Genomic DNA, 16176 nt, shown 5'->3' with positions numbered 1-16176 from the left:
CAAGGTGAGTGAAAATTTAGAGGACAGAGTGAGTTTGTTTAAGCTGTGTATCCTGTAATTCTAGATATTTATATATTCTGTCATAAATGAGGTAAGAATCAATGATTATTTGCTGAATTAGACTTGAGTTATCTCAAACATTTTCGTTGCTTAAGATTGGTAGCGTTTTGGAAAATTAGAGTTACTATGACCTTATTGATTGTATAATTCCTTTTCCCTCCTATTTTATTGATATATTAAAACTATTGAGAAAAATCAGTATATTATTCCGATAAATACATTGCTTACATGCAGTGGTGGTATTTATATGTATTAAATGTCAGCTGGAGTATAATTGGTTATTCAAATTCATCTTCTTCTTTTAAGAATTCAAGCCTTGTTAAAATGGGTCAGTGATTCTGCAAGAGTGGCTGCTATGAAAAGAAGTGGCAGGATGAGCTACATGTGTCCTAACTCTTCAACAATAGAGTATGGTCTTTTGATGCCATCTCCTTCTCACTTGCACTGTGTAGCAGCAATTCTGTGGCACAGTTATGAGCTGCTGGTAGAGTATGATTTACCAGCACTGCTAGACCGAGAGCTCTTTGAGTAAGTATGATTTGTGAAATTCTCTTTTCCCCCAGTACTAGATCACTTTAGATTTTTACTTGATGAAACAGCATTTTACATTTTTATTTATATAAAAATAATACTTCAAAAAGTACTAGTTAAGTATAATCAGTATAATTTCGAAATGATATGCTACACAAATTTAATTAATTTATCTTCAAGTTTTAAGAAGCTACATTAGTGTCATTGCTGCTTTTCCCACCTAAAATTGGAATGTTTAATATATTCTCCTGCAGGTCATAATGTTTATTCTCATCTGCAAATTTACCTGCCAGATTCTTTTATCTTTAATATGCAACTTTGGAGGGAAAGTGTAGCTAGAAATTTTGAGAGACTACTTTAGACAGTTTTTACAATTGGTTGTTGTTACTTCTTTCTAGATGGCTGTTATGATTGCTCTTTTGACAAGTAGTTTCCACTTAACCCACATTTCTTCACCATACTCAGTTAAGGCTTTGTTGAGCTGACTGCCTAATAACTGCTAAGTCTATAGCAAAATATAATAATTTATTTCTGAAGAGTTCCATGACTCTTAAAAGGTTGGCTTTTTGTCCTCCAGTTTGTCATTTTCATATTTGGTCCTATCAGTTGGCATAATCCATGACTTATTAGTGAAACTTGCTAACAGTTTTCATTTTGCAGATATGAATTAAAGCCATTAATAATGTCGAATTCAGTCTAGACATTTCTTAGGTATAATTTTTTTAATTGTTTCTTTATGTCATTTTTTTGAGGTCACACAGAGAATGGTAGAACCATTTTGATATAGATCTCTTGGTTTTCTGTACTCATTTTACAAATCTAATCTAACTTCCAATCTACTGAAGTACTTAATGATGTTTATCATAGTCTTCCTGAGACATTACAGTGTCATTATATTGAACGTGAAACTATATAATTTTCATGAAAGTGATTTCTAGTAGAAATAATTGACAAAGAGGTCATACTAAATATATGTATATATTGTTAACATGGTATCTTTTATTCCGTAGGTTACTTTTTAATTGGTCCATGTCTCTTTCCTGCAACATGGTTTTGAAGAAAGCTGTTGACAGTCTACTTTGCTCGATGTGCCACATACACCCAAGTTATTTTTCTTTGCTTATGGGCTGGATGGGAATTACCCCTCCTCCAATGCAGTGTCACCATGGACTGTCCATGACAGATGATAACAAAAAGCAAGATCTTAGTTCATCTTTAACAGATGACTCTAAAAATGCACAAGCACCTCTTGCACTAACTGAATCACATTTGGCAACCCTTGCTTCCTCTTCTCAATCTCCAGAAGCTATCAAACAATTACTGGACTCAGGTTTGCCTTCTCTTCTTGTGAGGAGTCTGGCTAGTTTCTGTTTTAGCCACATTTCTTATTCTGAAAGCATTGCTCAATCAATAGATATTTCCCAGGACAAACTCAGGCGGCATCACGTTCCACAACAATGTAATAAGATGCCTATCACAGCAGACCTGGTTGCTCCTATTCTTAGGTTTTTGACAGAAGTTGGCAATAGCCATATTATGAAAGACTGGCTTGGTGGGTCTGAAGTCAATCCACTATGGACAGCACTTCTGTTTTTATTGTGTCACTCTGGGTCCACTTCTGGAGGACATAATTTAGGTGCACAACAGACCAGTGCAAGATCAGCTTCTCTTTCTTCAGCTGCTACAACAGGATTGACTACTCAACAGAGGACAGCAATTGAGAATGCAACTGTTGCATTCTTTCTGCAGTGCATTTCATGTCACCCTAATAATCAAAAGCTGATGGCCCAGGTAAGAGTAGAAAAACTGGCTTATGTTCCAGTGTCTTATTATTTTAATGTGCTATAACATGACACTCTTGAAATTAGCTCAGAAAGGGTCACGTATTAAGGCCAGGTGATGGTGAAGTTTGGGGTTGGTTGCATGTAAGGATTTGAATTTAAACCATAATTAAAATTAAGTACTGATATCTCCTCCCTCCTCTCCTCAACTGTTACATAAATCAATTATTCTTTCTGATGAATGATGGGCAAATTCATGGAGATTCTAGCTAAAGATCATACATTCCTCCTTTTAAAAAACTGCCCCTAATCAAAAGAACAACGCTTCAGGGACTTCCCTGGTGGTCCAGTGGCTAAGACTCCGCGCTCCCAATGCAGGGGGCCTGGGTTCGATCCCTGGTCAGGGAACTAGATCCCACATGCTGCAACTAAGAGTTCGCATGCCGCAACTAAGACCGGGCACAGCCAAATAAATACATAAATAAAAATATTAAAAACAAAAAAACAACGCTTCAGCTATTGGAACAGGATTGACCACTTGAAGGTGGCCATCAAGTGCCTCACAGCATTGAGGCATTGCATTTTATAGTAACCGGATTGTTAGAGCTGTTGATTTGCTTCTAATGAAGCAGACATTAGAATAAGTTTCAGATAGGAGACTCCTGACAAATCACATTAAAGGTATGAAAGATGATTTTATTGTATTAAGTCCACAGAGCCAAAAATCTTGAAAGCTGGAGTTATCTGGAGCATAATTCTAGTTGCTTTTTGCCAGTTTCTGCTGCTTTCTGTCTGTTGTGATCTTCAGCAAGTTGTTTAAACTGTAAAATGGAGATAGTAATACCTGCCTCTCAAAAGGTTTTCTTCTTTTGAGAGGATTAAATATGATCATGTATATGAAGTATCTAGCATAGAGCCTGTCTGAGACATGGTAGACACCAATAAAGAGGAACCAGCTTCTATTCTTACCCCCTTATTTGATAGTGCTTATTCAGGTTAAACTACTAATGAAGGATGAGCTATCATAATTTTAGAATCTAGAAGGATGAGCTATCATAATTTTCAAAATATACTGAATGATTTAACTTTAAGAAGAGGAAGGTACTTTGTTGCATAAAGTAATTAATTATTGGGAAACTGTATCTACTTAATGTGTCTAATTTGAAAGAAATGCTTAAATTACCAATTTTAACCAAGTCCTTGAATACGGACATTTCACAATTTGGTTTGTGCCTGTGGGTAGTATGAAACTTTGTGTTCCATTGTCTTCTGGCCTAATAATCATCACTTAGCTTCTTGTTAAGGCTTTGTTTTATATTTTTAATATATTTTTTCAAAATTTTTGTTGTATTGTAACCACATTGATATTGACTGAAGTTAAAATTAAGTTGGTTTTGCTGGGTATTTATTATGTGAAAACCCTGTAGTAGTAACTTCTCTCATCCACAGAAATTTGTATTTCACTTTTAACTTTTTGTCTACTTCTGTATAATGTTTAATTGCTGATTTGATGAATTCGAATACACTTATTAATCCACATTTTAAATTTCCTCTTTGTTCTTTAAAATATAAAGCTGCAAGTAAATACCTCATTTAACTTTTTAAATCTCTCACTTTGCCAGGTTCTCTGTGAACTATTTCAGACATCTCCTCAAAGAGGGAACCTTCCAACATCAGGGAACATTTCAGGGTTTGTACGTAGATTATTTTTGCAACTGATGTTAGAGGATGAGAAAGTGACAATGTTTCTTCAGTCTCCCTGCCCAGTGAGTATTTAACAATTAAATTAAATCTTTATGATGAGCTGTGTGTAAAAATATTTTATGTTTTCATGTCAGAGCTTTCAGTTATCTCTGTTCTAATTTCTAATGAAATGAAATGAAATTAGAAATCAGAGGTTGTGCTAGCAAAGTGAAACTAGCACAACCTTTTATACTTAAGGATAGGACTTAAAAATCTCAGCTAACCCTCTCTGTCCAAAATGACCTAGTTGTAACTTGCCATGGATAGTATAATTTGATTTGGGGGGTGGGATTGACAGATTATTAGGTACAATAGTGCTAATGCAAAGTATGATGAACAAATCGCATGGCAGACATGCCACACTTGAAGAAATATATAAAATAAACTCTTTACATTTTTGTATGCATTACTGAATTGTTTTTTTATGCTTCTGAAATTGTTATATAATGATATACATTTCAAAAAAACCTTCTTAATTTCTTTTAAATTTATTTCCAGCTGTACAAGGGTAGAATTAATGCTACTAGCCATGTCATCCAGCATCCAATGTATGGAGCAGGCCACAAGTTCCGTACACTTCATTTGCCGGTCTCAACAACATTATCGGAAGTTCTTGACAGAGTGTCAGGCAAGTCACATTTAAATATTTGTGTTTCTTTAACTTTATGTTAGATGTATATAGGAAATTTATTATTTTTATAACTTTATTGCATTCACTCACTCACCAACCATTTAATGACTAGAAAAGGTCAAGGTAGCTTCACATTTAGAAGCATGATGCAGTGGACAAAATGTACAATACATTCCAGCACCTGTAATTCTTTTGCTGTGATGTTTGTTATGTGTAGTAATGACAGAATGGGCAGTTGGAAATGTAGACAAGCTGTGGGAAGCCATTGATGGAATTTTCTCATGATAAACCATCAGGCTGTGTTTTTTTTTTTTTTTTGTGGTAGGCGGGCCTCTCACTGTTGTGGCCTGTCCCGTTGCGGAGCACAGGCTCCAGACACGCAGGCTCAGCAGCCATGGCTCATGGGCCCAGCCGCTCCGCGGCATGTGGGATCTTCCCTGACCGGGGCACGAACCCCTGTCCCCTGCATCAACAGGTGGACTCTCAACCTCTGCGCCACCAGGGAAACCCTGGGCTGTTTTATAGTAGATGAATTACAGTGTATTAGGTTGCATGACAGAATTCTAAGTAATAAACATTTACTAAATCTAGGGGAGAAATGAGTGGTCAGTAGGTAGAATCAGCTGGTGACCTTATTGTTTATAACAGTGAAGAAAGCAGAGAGCATGTTTCCCCTAAGTTTTTCAAGAGCTCTCCAATGATACCTTTAAACAGGATATAAATTATTAAAGTAAAAGCATTTTTTTGAGGTAGAATACAAATTGACTGTGGTTAGTTTGGGTTTATTGCCTCTCAGAAATCCTAATCAGTGATGAATTCATTGAGCATCTGCTATGGGTAAACACAGTAATTTCTTCTAGGGATGTAAAAGTGAGCAGGACATATATTCTACCTCTCAAAGTATTTATGATCTTTTGTATGTTGTCAGAATAAAAAATAAACTGAAAATTTTAAATGTTTGCATTTTAATTTAAATATAAGTCAGTGTGTTTCTATCTGTATATATTAGAGGGGGTACCTAAGTCTTTAAGCAACACTGATAACTGAAAGAAGTTAGGAGTATCCAGAAAAAAAACTGGTGCTATTTGTTAGTTGGAAATAGAAATCTAAACTTAGAATAAAAGACTGAGTTGAAGAGATTTGGGAGTTGTTACCATACATACGTACATAGATGGTAAGTTAAACCATGTGAACAGATATGATCACTTTGAGAAAATAATGTAGAAAAGATTCTTTACCAGTTTTAGACACTGCATCTAACAGAAATGTGTGCATAAAATTATAATAGTTTCCTACATTTTTACATGTTATACAGTAAAATGTTAGAATATATTATAAATGTGTAACAGTTTTTTCTTATTTGAAAATGTCCACCTTACCTGTTACAGCTAAACTTTTGTGAAAATTTGACTTTGCAAACTTTTTTCTAAATTTCAATTTTCTGAAATTGTACCTTCTACATGATGAAGAAAAACTTTAAAATTAATTAATTGAAGGAAGGAAGTGGGGAAGAGTACTAAACTTCAATTTTTGAGATTTCATACATTAACTTGATAATGGAAAAGTGTAGACATAGTACAAAATAATTGGAAATTTAACATTTTTATTTATCTTTAAATGAATACTATTTTCTAAAATGTCATGGTCTGTCATTTAGGATATTTAACAAAATAGTTCCCTTTATTAACTAAAAATTAACAAATAAAACTTATTGCTGTGGAAGAATAGTACATCCTAGTAAAAAGTCCAACAAAGTTATCCTGAGCAAATATCCGAAACTTATAAGTGCTGAGTTTAACCTTTGTTTAGCAACGCTTTGGTACTTTAAGGTGCATTTGTGATATTTAGCCATATCTTAGGATATCTTAACATGTGCATGTGTATTTTATTAACATGTATGAAAACAAGTAATCCAAAATTATTCAAGCCATACTTTTACCCACTGCCTATAGCTTTCGACTATACTGCTTTCAAATAATAAAGTTCATGTGTCTTTTTAAAAAAATTCTATTATTGTTTTAAAGCAATTTGATTATTATTATCATCAAATAATATACCTTGTAGTTATCTTCATGTTTCTTATGATTTGAGTTTTTGGACATGAATCTGTGTGGGTGTATAAATTTCATCAAATTTGGAAATTTTTTGGCTATTAGTTTCTCAAATATATTCTGTCTCCCCGTCACTCTCCTCTCTTTTGCTGATTCCAGTTACACATTTATGAGGCCTCTTGAAGTTGTTTCACAACTCACTGAAGCTTTGTTCCTTTTTCCCCCCATTTTCCCCCTGTATTTAAAGAAATTATCTTTTTTTACAACTTTATTGGAGTATAAGTGCTTTACAATGATGTGTTAGTTTCTGCTTTATAACAAAGTGAATCAGTTATACATATACATATGTTCCCATATCTCTTCCCTCTTGCATCTCCCTCCCTCCCACCCTCCCTATCCCACCCCTCTAGGTGGTCACAAAGCACCGAGCTGATCTCCCTGTGCTATGCGGCTGCTTCCCACTAGCTATCTGTTTTACATTTGGTAGTGTATATATGTCCATGCCACTCTCTCGCTTTGTCACAGCTTACCCTTCCCCCTCCCCATATCCTCAAGTCCATTCTCTAGTAGGTCTGTGTCTTTATTCCTGTCTTACCCCTAGGTTCTTCATGACATTTTTTCTTCTTAGATTCCATATATATGTGTTAGCGTACACTATTTGTCTTTCTCTTTCTGACTTACTTCACTCTGTATGACAGCCTCTAGGTCCATCTACCTCATTACAAATAGCTCAATTTCGTTTCTTTTTATGGCTGAGTAATATTCCATTGTATATATGTGCCACATCTTCTTTATCCATTCATCCGATGATGGACACTTAGGTTGTTTCCATCTCCGGGCTATTGTAAATAGAGCTGCAATGAACATTTTGGTACATGACTCTTTTTGAATTATGGTTTTCTCAGGGTATATGCCCAGTAGTGGGATTGCTGGGTCATATGGTAGTTCTATTTGTAGTTTTTTAAGGAACCTCCGTACTGTTCTCCATAGTGGCTGTACCAATTCACATTCCCACCAGCAGTGCAAGAGTATTCCCTTTTCTCCACACCCTCTCCAGCATTTATTGCTTCTAGATTTTTTGATGATGGCCATTCTGACTGGTGTGAGATGATATCTCATTGTAGTTTTGATTTGCATTTCTCTAATGATTAATGATGTCGAGTATTCTTTCATGTGTTTGTTGGCAATCTGTATGTCTTCTTTGGAGAAATGTCTATTTAGGTATTCTGCCCATTTTTGGATTGGGTTGTTTGTTTTTTTATTATTGAGCTGCATGAGCTGCTTATAAATTTTGGAGATGAATCCTTTGTCAGTTGCTTCACTTGCAAATATTTTCTCCCATTCTGAGGGTTGTCTTTTCATCTTGTTTATGGTTACCTTTGGTGTGGAAAAGCTTTGAAGTTTCATTAGGTCCCATTTGTTTATTTTTGTTTTTATTTCCATTTCTCTAGGAGGTGGGTCAAAAAGGATCTTGCTGTGATTTATGTCATAGAGTATTCTGCCTATGTTTTCCTCTAAGAGTTTGATAGTTTCTGGCCTTACATTTAGGTCTTTAATCCATTTTGAGCTTATTTTTGTGTATGCTGTTAGGGAGTGATCTAATCTCATACTTTTACATGCACCTGTCCAGTTTTCCCAGCACCACTTATTGAAGAGGCTGTCCTTTCTCAACTGTACATTCCTGCCTCCTTTATCAAAGATAAGGTGATCATATGTGCGTGGGTTTATCTCTGGGCTTTCTATCCTGTTCCATTGATATATTTTTCTTTTTTTGTGCCAGTACCATACTGTCTTGATTACTGTAGCTTTGTAGTATAGTCTGAAGTCAGGGAGCCTGATTCCTCCAGCTCCATTTTTCGTTCTCAAGATTTCTTTGGCCATTTGGGGTCTTTTGTTTGGAAACACACAATTTGTGTGTTTCCAAACAAATTGTGAAATTTTTTGTTCTAGTTCTGTGAAAAATGCCAGTGGTAGTTTGATAGGGATTGCATTGAATCTGTAGATTGCTTTGGGTAGTAGAGTCATTTTCACAATGTTGATTCTTCCAATCCAAGAACATGGTATATCTCTCCATCTATTTGTATCATCTTTAATTTCTTTCATCAGTGTCTTATAATTTTCTGCATACAGGTCTTTTGTCTCCTTAGGTAGGTTTATTCCTAGATATTTTATTCTTTTTGTTGCAGTGATAAATGGGAGTGTTTTCTGGATTTCACTTTCAGATTTTTCATCATTAGTGTATAGGAATGCCAGAGATTTCTGTGCATTAATTTTGTATCCTGCTACTTTACCAAATTCATTGATTAGCTCTAGTAGTTTTCTGGTAGCATCTTTAGGATTCTCTATGTATAGGATCATGTCATCTGCAAAGAGTGACAGCTTTACTTCTTCTTTTCCTATTTGGATTCCTTTTATTTCCTTTTCTTCTCTGATTGCTGTGGCTAAAACTTCCAAAACTATGTTGAATAAGAGTGGTGAGAGTGGGCACCCTTGTCTTGTTCCTGATCTTAGTGGAAATGCTTTCAGTTTTTCACCATTGAGGATGATGTTGGCTGTGGGTTTGTCATATATGGCCTTTATTTTTTATTTATTTATTTATTTATTTATATGGCCTTTATTATGTTGAGGAAAGTTCCCTCTATGCCGCCTTTCTGCAGGACTTTTATCATAAATGGGTGTTGAGTTTTGTCAAAAGCTTTCTCTGCATCTATTGAGCTGATCATATGGTTTTTCTCCTTCAGTTTGTTAATATGGTGTATTACATTGATTGATTTGCATATATTGAAGAATCCTTGCATTCCTGGAATAAACCCCACTTGATCATGTTGTATGATCCTTTTAATGTGCTGTTGGATTCTGTTTGCTAGTATTTTGTTGAGGATTTTTGCATCTATGTTCATCAGTGATATTGGCCTGTAGTTTTCTTTCTTTGTGACATCCTTGTCTGATTTCGCTATCAGGGTGATACCAGGATGATGGTGGCCTCATAGAATGAGTTTGGGAGTGTTCCTCCCTCTACTATATTTTGGAAGAGTTTGAGAAGGATAGGTGTTAGTTCTTCTCTAAATGTTTGATAGAATTCGCCTCTGAAGCCATCTGATCCTGGGTTTTTGTTTGTTGGAAGATTTTTAATCACAGTTTCAATTTCAGTGCTTGTGATTGGTCTGTTCATATTTTCTATTTCTTCCTGATTCAGTCTTGGCAGGTTGTGCCTTTCTAAGAATTTGTCCATTTCTTCCAGGTTGTCCATTTTAGTGGCATAGAGTTGCTTGTAGTAATCTCTCATGATCTTTTGTATTTCTGCAGTGTCAGTTGTTACTTCTCCTTTTTCATTTCTAATTCTATTGATTTGAGTCTTCTCCATTTTTTTTTCTTGATGAGTCTGGCTAATGGTTTATCAATTTTGTTTATCTTCTCAAAGAACCAGCTTTTAGTTTTATTGATCTTTGCTATCGTTTCCTTCATTTCTTTTTCATTTAATTCTGATCTGATTTTTATGATTTCTTTCCTTCTGCTAACTTTGGGTTTTTTTTTTGTTCTTCTTTCTCTAATTGCTTTAGGTGCAAGGTTAGGTTGTTTATTCGAGATGTTTCCTGTTTCTCAAGGTAGGATTGTATTGCTATAAACTTCCCTCTTAGAACTGCTTTTGCCGAATCCCGTAAGTTTTGGGTCGTTGTGTCTCCATTGTCATTTGTTTCTAGGTATTTTTTAATTTCCTCTTTGATTTCTTCAGTGATCACTTCGTTATTAAGTGATGTATTGTTTAGCCTCCATGTGTTTGTATTTTTTACAAATCTTTTCCTGTAATTGATATCTAGTCTCATAGCATTGTGGTCGGAAAAGATACTTGATACAATTTCAATTTTTAAAAATTTACTGAGGCTTGATTTGTGACCCAAGATATGATCTATCCTGGAGAATGTTCCATGAGCACTTGAGAAAAATGTGTATTCTGTTGTTTTTGGATGGAATGTCCTATAAATATCAATTAAGTCCATCTTGTTTAATGTATCATTTAAACCTTGTGTTTCCTTACTTATTTTCATTTTGGATGATCTGTCCATTGGTGAAAATGGGGTGTTAAAGTCCCCTACCATGAATGTGTTCCTGTCCATTTCCCCTTTTATGGCTGTTAGTATTTGCCTTATGTATTGAGGTGCTCCTATGTTGGGGGCATAAGTATTAACAATTGTTATAACTTCTTCTTGGATCGATCCCTTGATCGTTATGTAGTGTCCTTCTTTGTCTCTTCTAATAGTCTTTATTTTAAAGTCTATTTTGTCTGATATGAATATTGCTACTCCAGCTTTCTTTTGGTTTCCATTTGCATGGAATATCTTTTTCCGTTCCCTTACTTTCAGTCTGTATGTGTCTCTAGGTCTGAAGTGGGTCTCTTGTAGACAGCATATATATCGGTCTTGTTTTTGTATCCATTCAGCCAATCTGTGTCTTTTGGTGGGAGCATTTAGTCATTTACATTTAAGGTAATTATCGATATGTATGTTCCTATTCCCATTTTCTTAATTGTCTTGGGTTCGTTATTGTAGGTCTTTTCCTTCTCTTGTGTTTCTTGCGTAGAGAAGTTCCTTTAGCATTTGTTGTTAAAGCTGGTTTGGTGGTGCTGAACTTCTCAGCTTTTGCTTGTCTGTAAAGATTTTAATTTCTCCATCAAATCTGAATGAGATCAATGCTGGGTAGAGTAATCTTGGTTGCAGGTTTTTCTCCTTCATCACTTTAAATATGTCCTGCCAGTCCTTTCTGGCTTGCAGAGTTTCTGCAGAGAGATCAGCTGTTAACCTTATGGGGATTCCCTTGTGTGTTATTTGTTGTTTTTCCCTTGCTGCTTTAATATGTTTTCTTTGTATTTAATTTTTGACAGTTTGGTTAATATGTCTTGGCATATTTCTCCTTGGATTTATCCTGTATGGGACTCTTTGTGCTTCCTGGACTTAATTAACTATTTCCTTTCCCATATTACGGAAGTTTTCAACTATAATCTCTTCAAATATTTCCTCAGTCCCTTTCTTTTTCTCTTCTTCTTCTGGATCCCCTGTAGTTCGAATATTGGTGCGTTTAATGTTGTCCCAGATGTCTCTGAGACTGTCCTCAGTTCTTTTCATTCTTTTTTCTTTGTTCTGCTCTGCAGTAATTATTTCCACTATTTTATCTTCCAGGTCACTTATCCGTTCTTCTGCCTCAGTTATTCTGCTATTGATCCCATATAGAGTATTTTTAATTTCGTTTATTGTGTTGTTCATCGTTGCTTGTTTCATCTTTAGTTCTTCTATGTCCTTGTTAAATGTTTCTTCCATTTTGTCTATTCTATTTCCAAGATTTTGGATCATCTTTACTATCATTATTCTGAATTCCTTTTCAGGCAGACTGCCTATTTCCTCCTCATTTGTTAGGTCTGGTGGGTTTTTATCTTGCTCCTTCATCTACCGTGTATTTTTCTGTCTTCTCGTTTTTCTTATCTTGCTGTGTTTGGGGTCTCCTTTTTGCAGGCTGCAGGTTTGTAGTTCCCGTTGTTTTTGGTGTCTGTCCCCAGAGGCTAAGGTTGATTCAGTGGGTTGTGTAGGCTTCCTGGTGGAGGGGACTAGTGCGTGTGTTCTGGGGGATGAGGCTGTATCTTGTCTTTCTGGTGGGCAGGTCCACATCTGGTGGTGTGTTTTGGGGTGTCTGTGAACTTGGTATGATTTTAGGCAGCCTCTCTGCTAATGTGTAGGGTTGTGTTCCTGTCGTGCTAGTTGTTTGGCATAGGGTGTCCAGCACTGTAGCTTGCTGGTTGTTGAGTGAAGCTCGGTGCTGGTGTTGAGATGGAGATCTCTGGGAGATTTTCGCTGTTTAATATTGTGTGGAGCTGGGAGGTCTCTTGTGGACCAGTGTCTTGAAGTTGGCTCTCCCACCTCAGAGGCACAGCACTGACTCCTGGCTGCAGCACCAAGAGCCTTTAATCCACACGGCTGAGAATAAAAGGGAGAGAAAGAAAGAAAGAAAGGAAGGAAGGAGGGAAGGAGGGAGGGAGAGAGGGAGGGAGGGAAGGAAAGAAAGAAAGAAGATAAAATAAAATAAAGTAAGATAAAATAAAGTTATTAAAATAAAGAATAATTATTAAGAAAAAATTGTTTTTAAAGAAAAAATAACGCACGGATAGAACCCTCGGACAAATGGTGGAAGCAAAGCTATACAGACAAAATCTCACACAGAAGCATGCACATACACGCTCACAAAAAGAGGAAAAGGGGAAAAAATCATAAATCTTGCTCTCAGTCCACCTCCCTAATTTGGGATGATTCGTTGTCTATTCATGTATTCCACAGATGCAGGGTATATCGAGTTGATTGTGGAGCTTTAATCCACTGCTTCTGAGGCTGCTGGGAGAGATTTCCCTTTCTCTTCTTTGTTCGTACAGCTCCCGGGGCTCAGCTTTGGATTTGGCCCCGCCTCTGCGTGTAGGTCGCTGGAGGGCGTCTGTTCTTCGCTCAAACAGGACGGGGTTAAAAGAGCAGCTGCTTCGGGGACTCTGGCTCACTCAGGCCAGGGGGAGGGAGGGGCACGGAGTGCACGGCGAGCCTGCGGCGGCAGCGTAACATTGCACCAGCCTGAGGCACGCCATGCGTTGTCCCGGGGAAGTGGTCCCTGAATTCTGGGACCTTGGCAGTGGCGGGCTGCACAGCCTCCCCGGAAGGGAGGTGTGGATAGTGAACTGTGCTCGCATACAGGCTTCTTGGTGGCAGCAGCAGCAGCCTTAGCGTCTCATGCCCGCCTCTGGGGTCCGTGCTTTTAGCCGCGGCTCACGCCCGTCTCTGGAGCTCCTTTAAGCAGCGCTTTTAATCCCCTCTCCTCGCGCACCAGGAAACAAAGAGGCAAGAAAAAGTCTCTTGCCTCTTTGGCAGGTCCAGACTTTTCCCGGCTGGCTAGCCGTGGTGCACTAACCCCCTACTGGCTGTGTTCACGCCGCCAACCCCAGTCCTCTCCGTGCGCTGCGACTGAAAACCGAGCCTCAGCTCCCACCGCCACCCGCCCTGGCGGGTGAGCAGACAATCCTCTCGGGCTGGTGAGTGCCGCTCGGCACCGATCCTCTGTGTGGGAATCTCTCCACTTTGCCCTCTGCCCTCCTGCTGCTGTGCTCTCCTCCGCGGCTCCGAAGCTTTCCCCCTCCTCCAGCTGCAGTCTCCGCCCGCGAAGGGGCTTCCTAGTATGTGGAAACCTTTCCTCCTTCACAGCTCCCTCCCAGTGGTGCAGGTCCTGTCCCTATCCTTTTGTCTCTGTTTATTCTTTTTTCTTTTGCCCTACCCATGTACGTGGGGGAGTTTCTTGCCTTTTGGGAGGTCTGAGGTCTTCTGCCAGCGTTCAGTAGGTGTTCTGTAGGAGTTGTTCCACGTGTAGATGTATTTCTGGTGTATTTGTGGGGAGCAAGGTGATCTCCGCGTCTTTTCCGCCATCTTCCCCTCGTCCGCTCTAAAATTTTTGATAATTTATATTGTTCTATCTTCAAATTGACTTCAGTATCTAATCTGCTGGAAGTTATATCTGGTTCTTTTCTATATATGTCCTTCTCTTTATTTAAAGTGTACAAGCTTTCTTCTAGTGTCTTGATTTTTTGTTTTTTGTTTGTTTGTCTGTTTTGGTCACACCGCTCGACCCGCGGAATCTTAGTTCCCTGACCAGGGATTGATCCCGTGCCCTGTGGAGTGGAAGCACAGAGCCTTAACCACTGGACTGCCAGGGAAGTCCCTAGTGTCTTGAGTCTATTGATCTGTTTATGTAGATTTTTTTTTTTCATTGTGGATTGTGTGTTACTGCTTTTTTGTGTGTGTGTGGTACACGGGCCTCTCACTGCTGTGGCCTCTCCTGTTGCGGAGCACAGGCCCCAGACGCGCAGGCTCAGCAGCCATGGCTCACAGGCCCAGCCGCTCTGCAGCATGTGGGATCTTCCCGCACTGGGGCACGAACCCGCATCCCCTGCATCAGCAGGCGGACTCTCAACCACTCTGCCACCAGGGAAGCCCCTGCTTTTTTAATTTGCCTAGAAAATTTCGTTGGTTGCTAGACAATGTGATTTTTACTTTTCTGGGTGGTGGATATTTTTGTATTCTAATAAATATTTTTTATTTCTTTCTGAGATGTAGTTATGTTACTTAAAAACAGAACGTTACTTTTAGGACCAGCTTTTAATAAGCTTTATTAGGTGGGACCAGAGCAGCTGGTAATTTAGAGCAGAACTTACTGTGATGATGGAAATATTTTATAATCCTATACTATCTAGTGCAGTAGCTTTTAAGCATATAGAATGTGTCTGGTGAGACTAAGGAACTAGTGTTTTAATTTTACTGGACTTACTTTTAAGGAGGTACTGTATTGGAATAGAAGCACAGTACCACATTTGAAAACAGAGGTCTGGGGTTAATTTGGCCCCACTGCTGAGGTTATACTCTTCTGATAATTCTGTTAGAAATTCACTAGGCATTGGGAATACTAAGTATTCCAGCCCTCATTTTAGAACCTGGGATTCATCCCCTTGCTACTTTTTTTTTTTTTTTAATATTGATTTATTTTATTTATTTATTTTTTGGCTGTGTTGGGTCTTAGTTGCAGCGTGCAGGATCTTTCTTTGCAGCACACGGGCTCTTCGTTGTGGCATGCGGGCTTCTCTTTAGTTGTGCTGTGCGGGTTTTCTCTCTAGTTGTGGCTTGCGGGCTTCAGGGCGAGTGGACTCTGTGGCACGCGAGCTCAGTAGTTGTGGCGCACGGGCTTAGTTGCCCCGCGGCATGTGGGATCTTAATTCCCCGACCAGGGATTGAACCGGCGTTCCCTGCCTTGCAAGGTGGATTCTTTTTTTTTTTTTTTAATTAATTTATTTATTTATATTTGGCTGCGTTGGGTATTCGCTGCTGCACACGGACTTTCTCTAGTTGCGGTAAGTGGGGGCCACTCCTCGTTGCAGTGCGCGGGCTTCTCATTGTGGTGCCTTGTCTTGTTGCGGAGCACAGGCTCTAGGCACGTGGGCTTCAGTAGTTGTGGCTCGCGGTCTCCAGAGCGCAGCCTCAGCAGTTGTGGCGCATGGGCTCAGTTGCTCCGTGGCATTTGGGATCCTCCCAGACCAAGGCTCGAACCCGCGTCTCCCGCATTGGCAGGCGGATTCTTAACCGCTGCGCCACCACGGAAGCCCACAAGGTGGATTCTTTACCACTGGACCACCAGGGGAGTCCCCCCTTGCTACTTTTTAAAAGTATTTTCCTTGCCCTTTAGGTGGTTTCCTTGTGTGTAATGCTTGTCAGTATGCATTCCAGATTAGAGGAGACCCTCTCTAGATCACTGGGGTTCACTCTCTGTGCAGATCTCTCCTTGTTGGCACTGTGCCCTGTGAACTGCAGCC

General features: G+C 38.7%; 1 protein-coding gene across 1 annotated transcript in view; it reads left to right on the top strand.

Annotated features, from left to right (window-relative positions):
* BIRC6 (baculoviral IAP repeat containing 6) overlaps positions 1 to 16176 on the top strand; it is a 236563-nt gene that overhangs the window by 139589 nt on the left and 80798 nt on the right. The window contains 4 exon segments of the mRNA XM_027113430.1: positions 367 to 588; positions 1602 to 2382; positions 3995 to 4138; positions 4614 to 4743. Of these exon segments, the coding sequence (XP_026969231.1) occupies positions 367 to 588; positions 1602 to 2382; positions 3995 to 4138; positions 4614 to 4743 (1277 nt within the window).

The sequence above is a fragment of the Aethalodelphis obliquidens genome, unplaced genomic scaffold (assembly GCF_003676395.1).
Source record: "Aethalodelphis obliquidens isolate GAN/ISIS:26980383/991018 unplaced genomic scaffold, ASM367639v1 scaffold12, whole genome shotgun sequence".
Taxonomy (NCBI): Eukaryota; Metazoa; Chordata; class Mammalia; order Artiodactyla; family Delphinidae; genus Aethalodelphis; species Aethalodelphis obliquidens.
The sequence above is the reverse complement of the archived record's forward strand: the minus strand, read 5'-3'. Positions and strand labels throughout refer to the sequence as shown.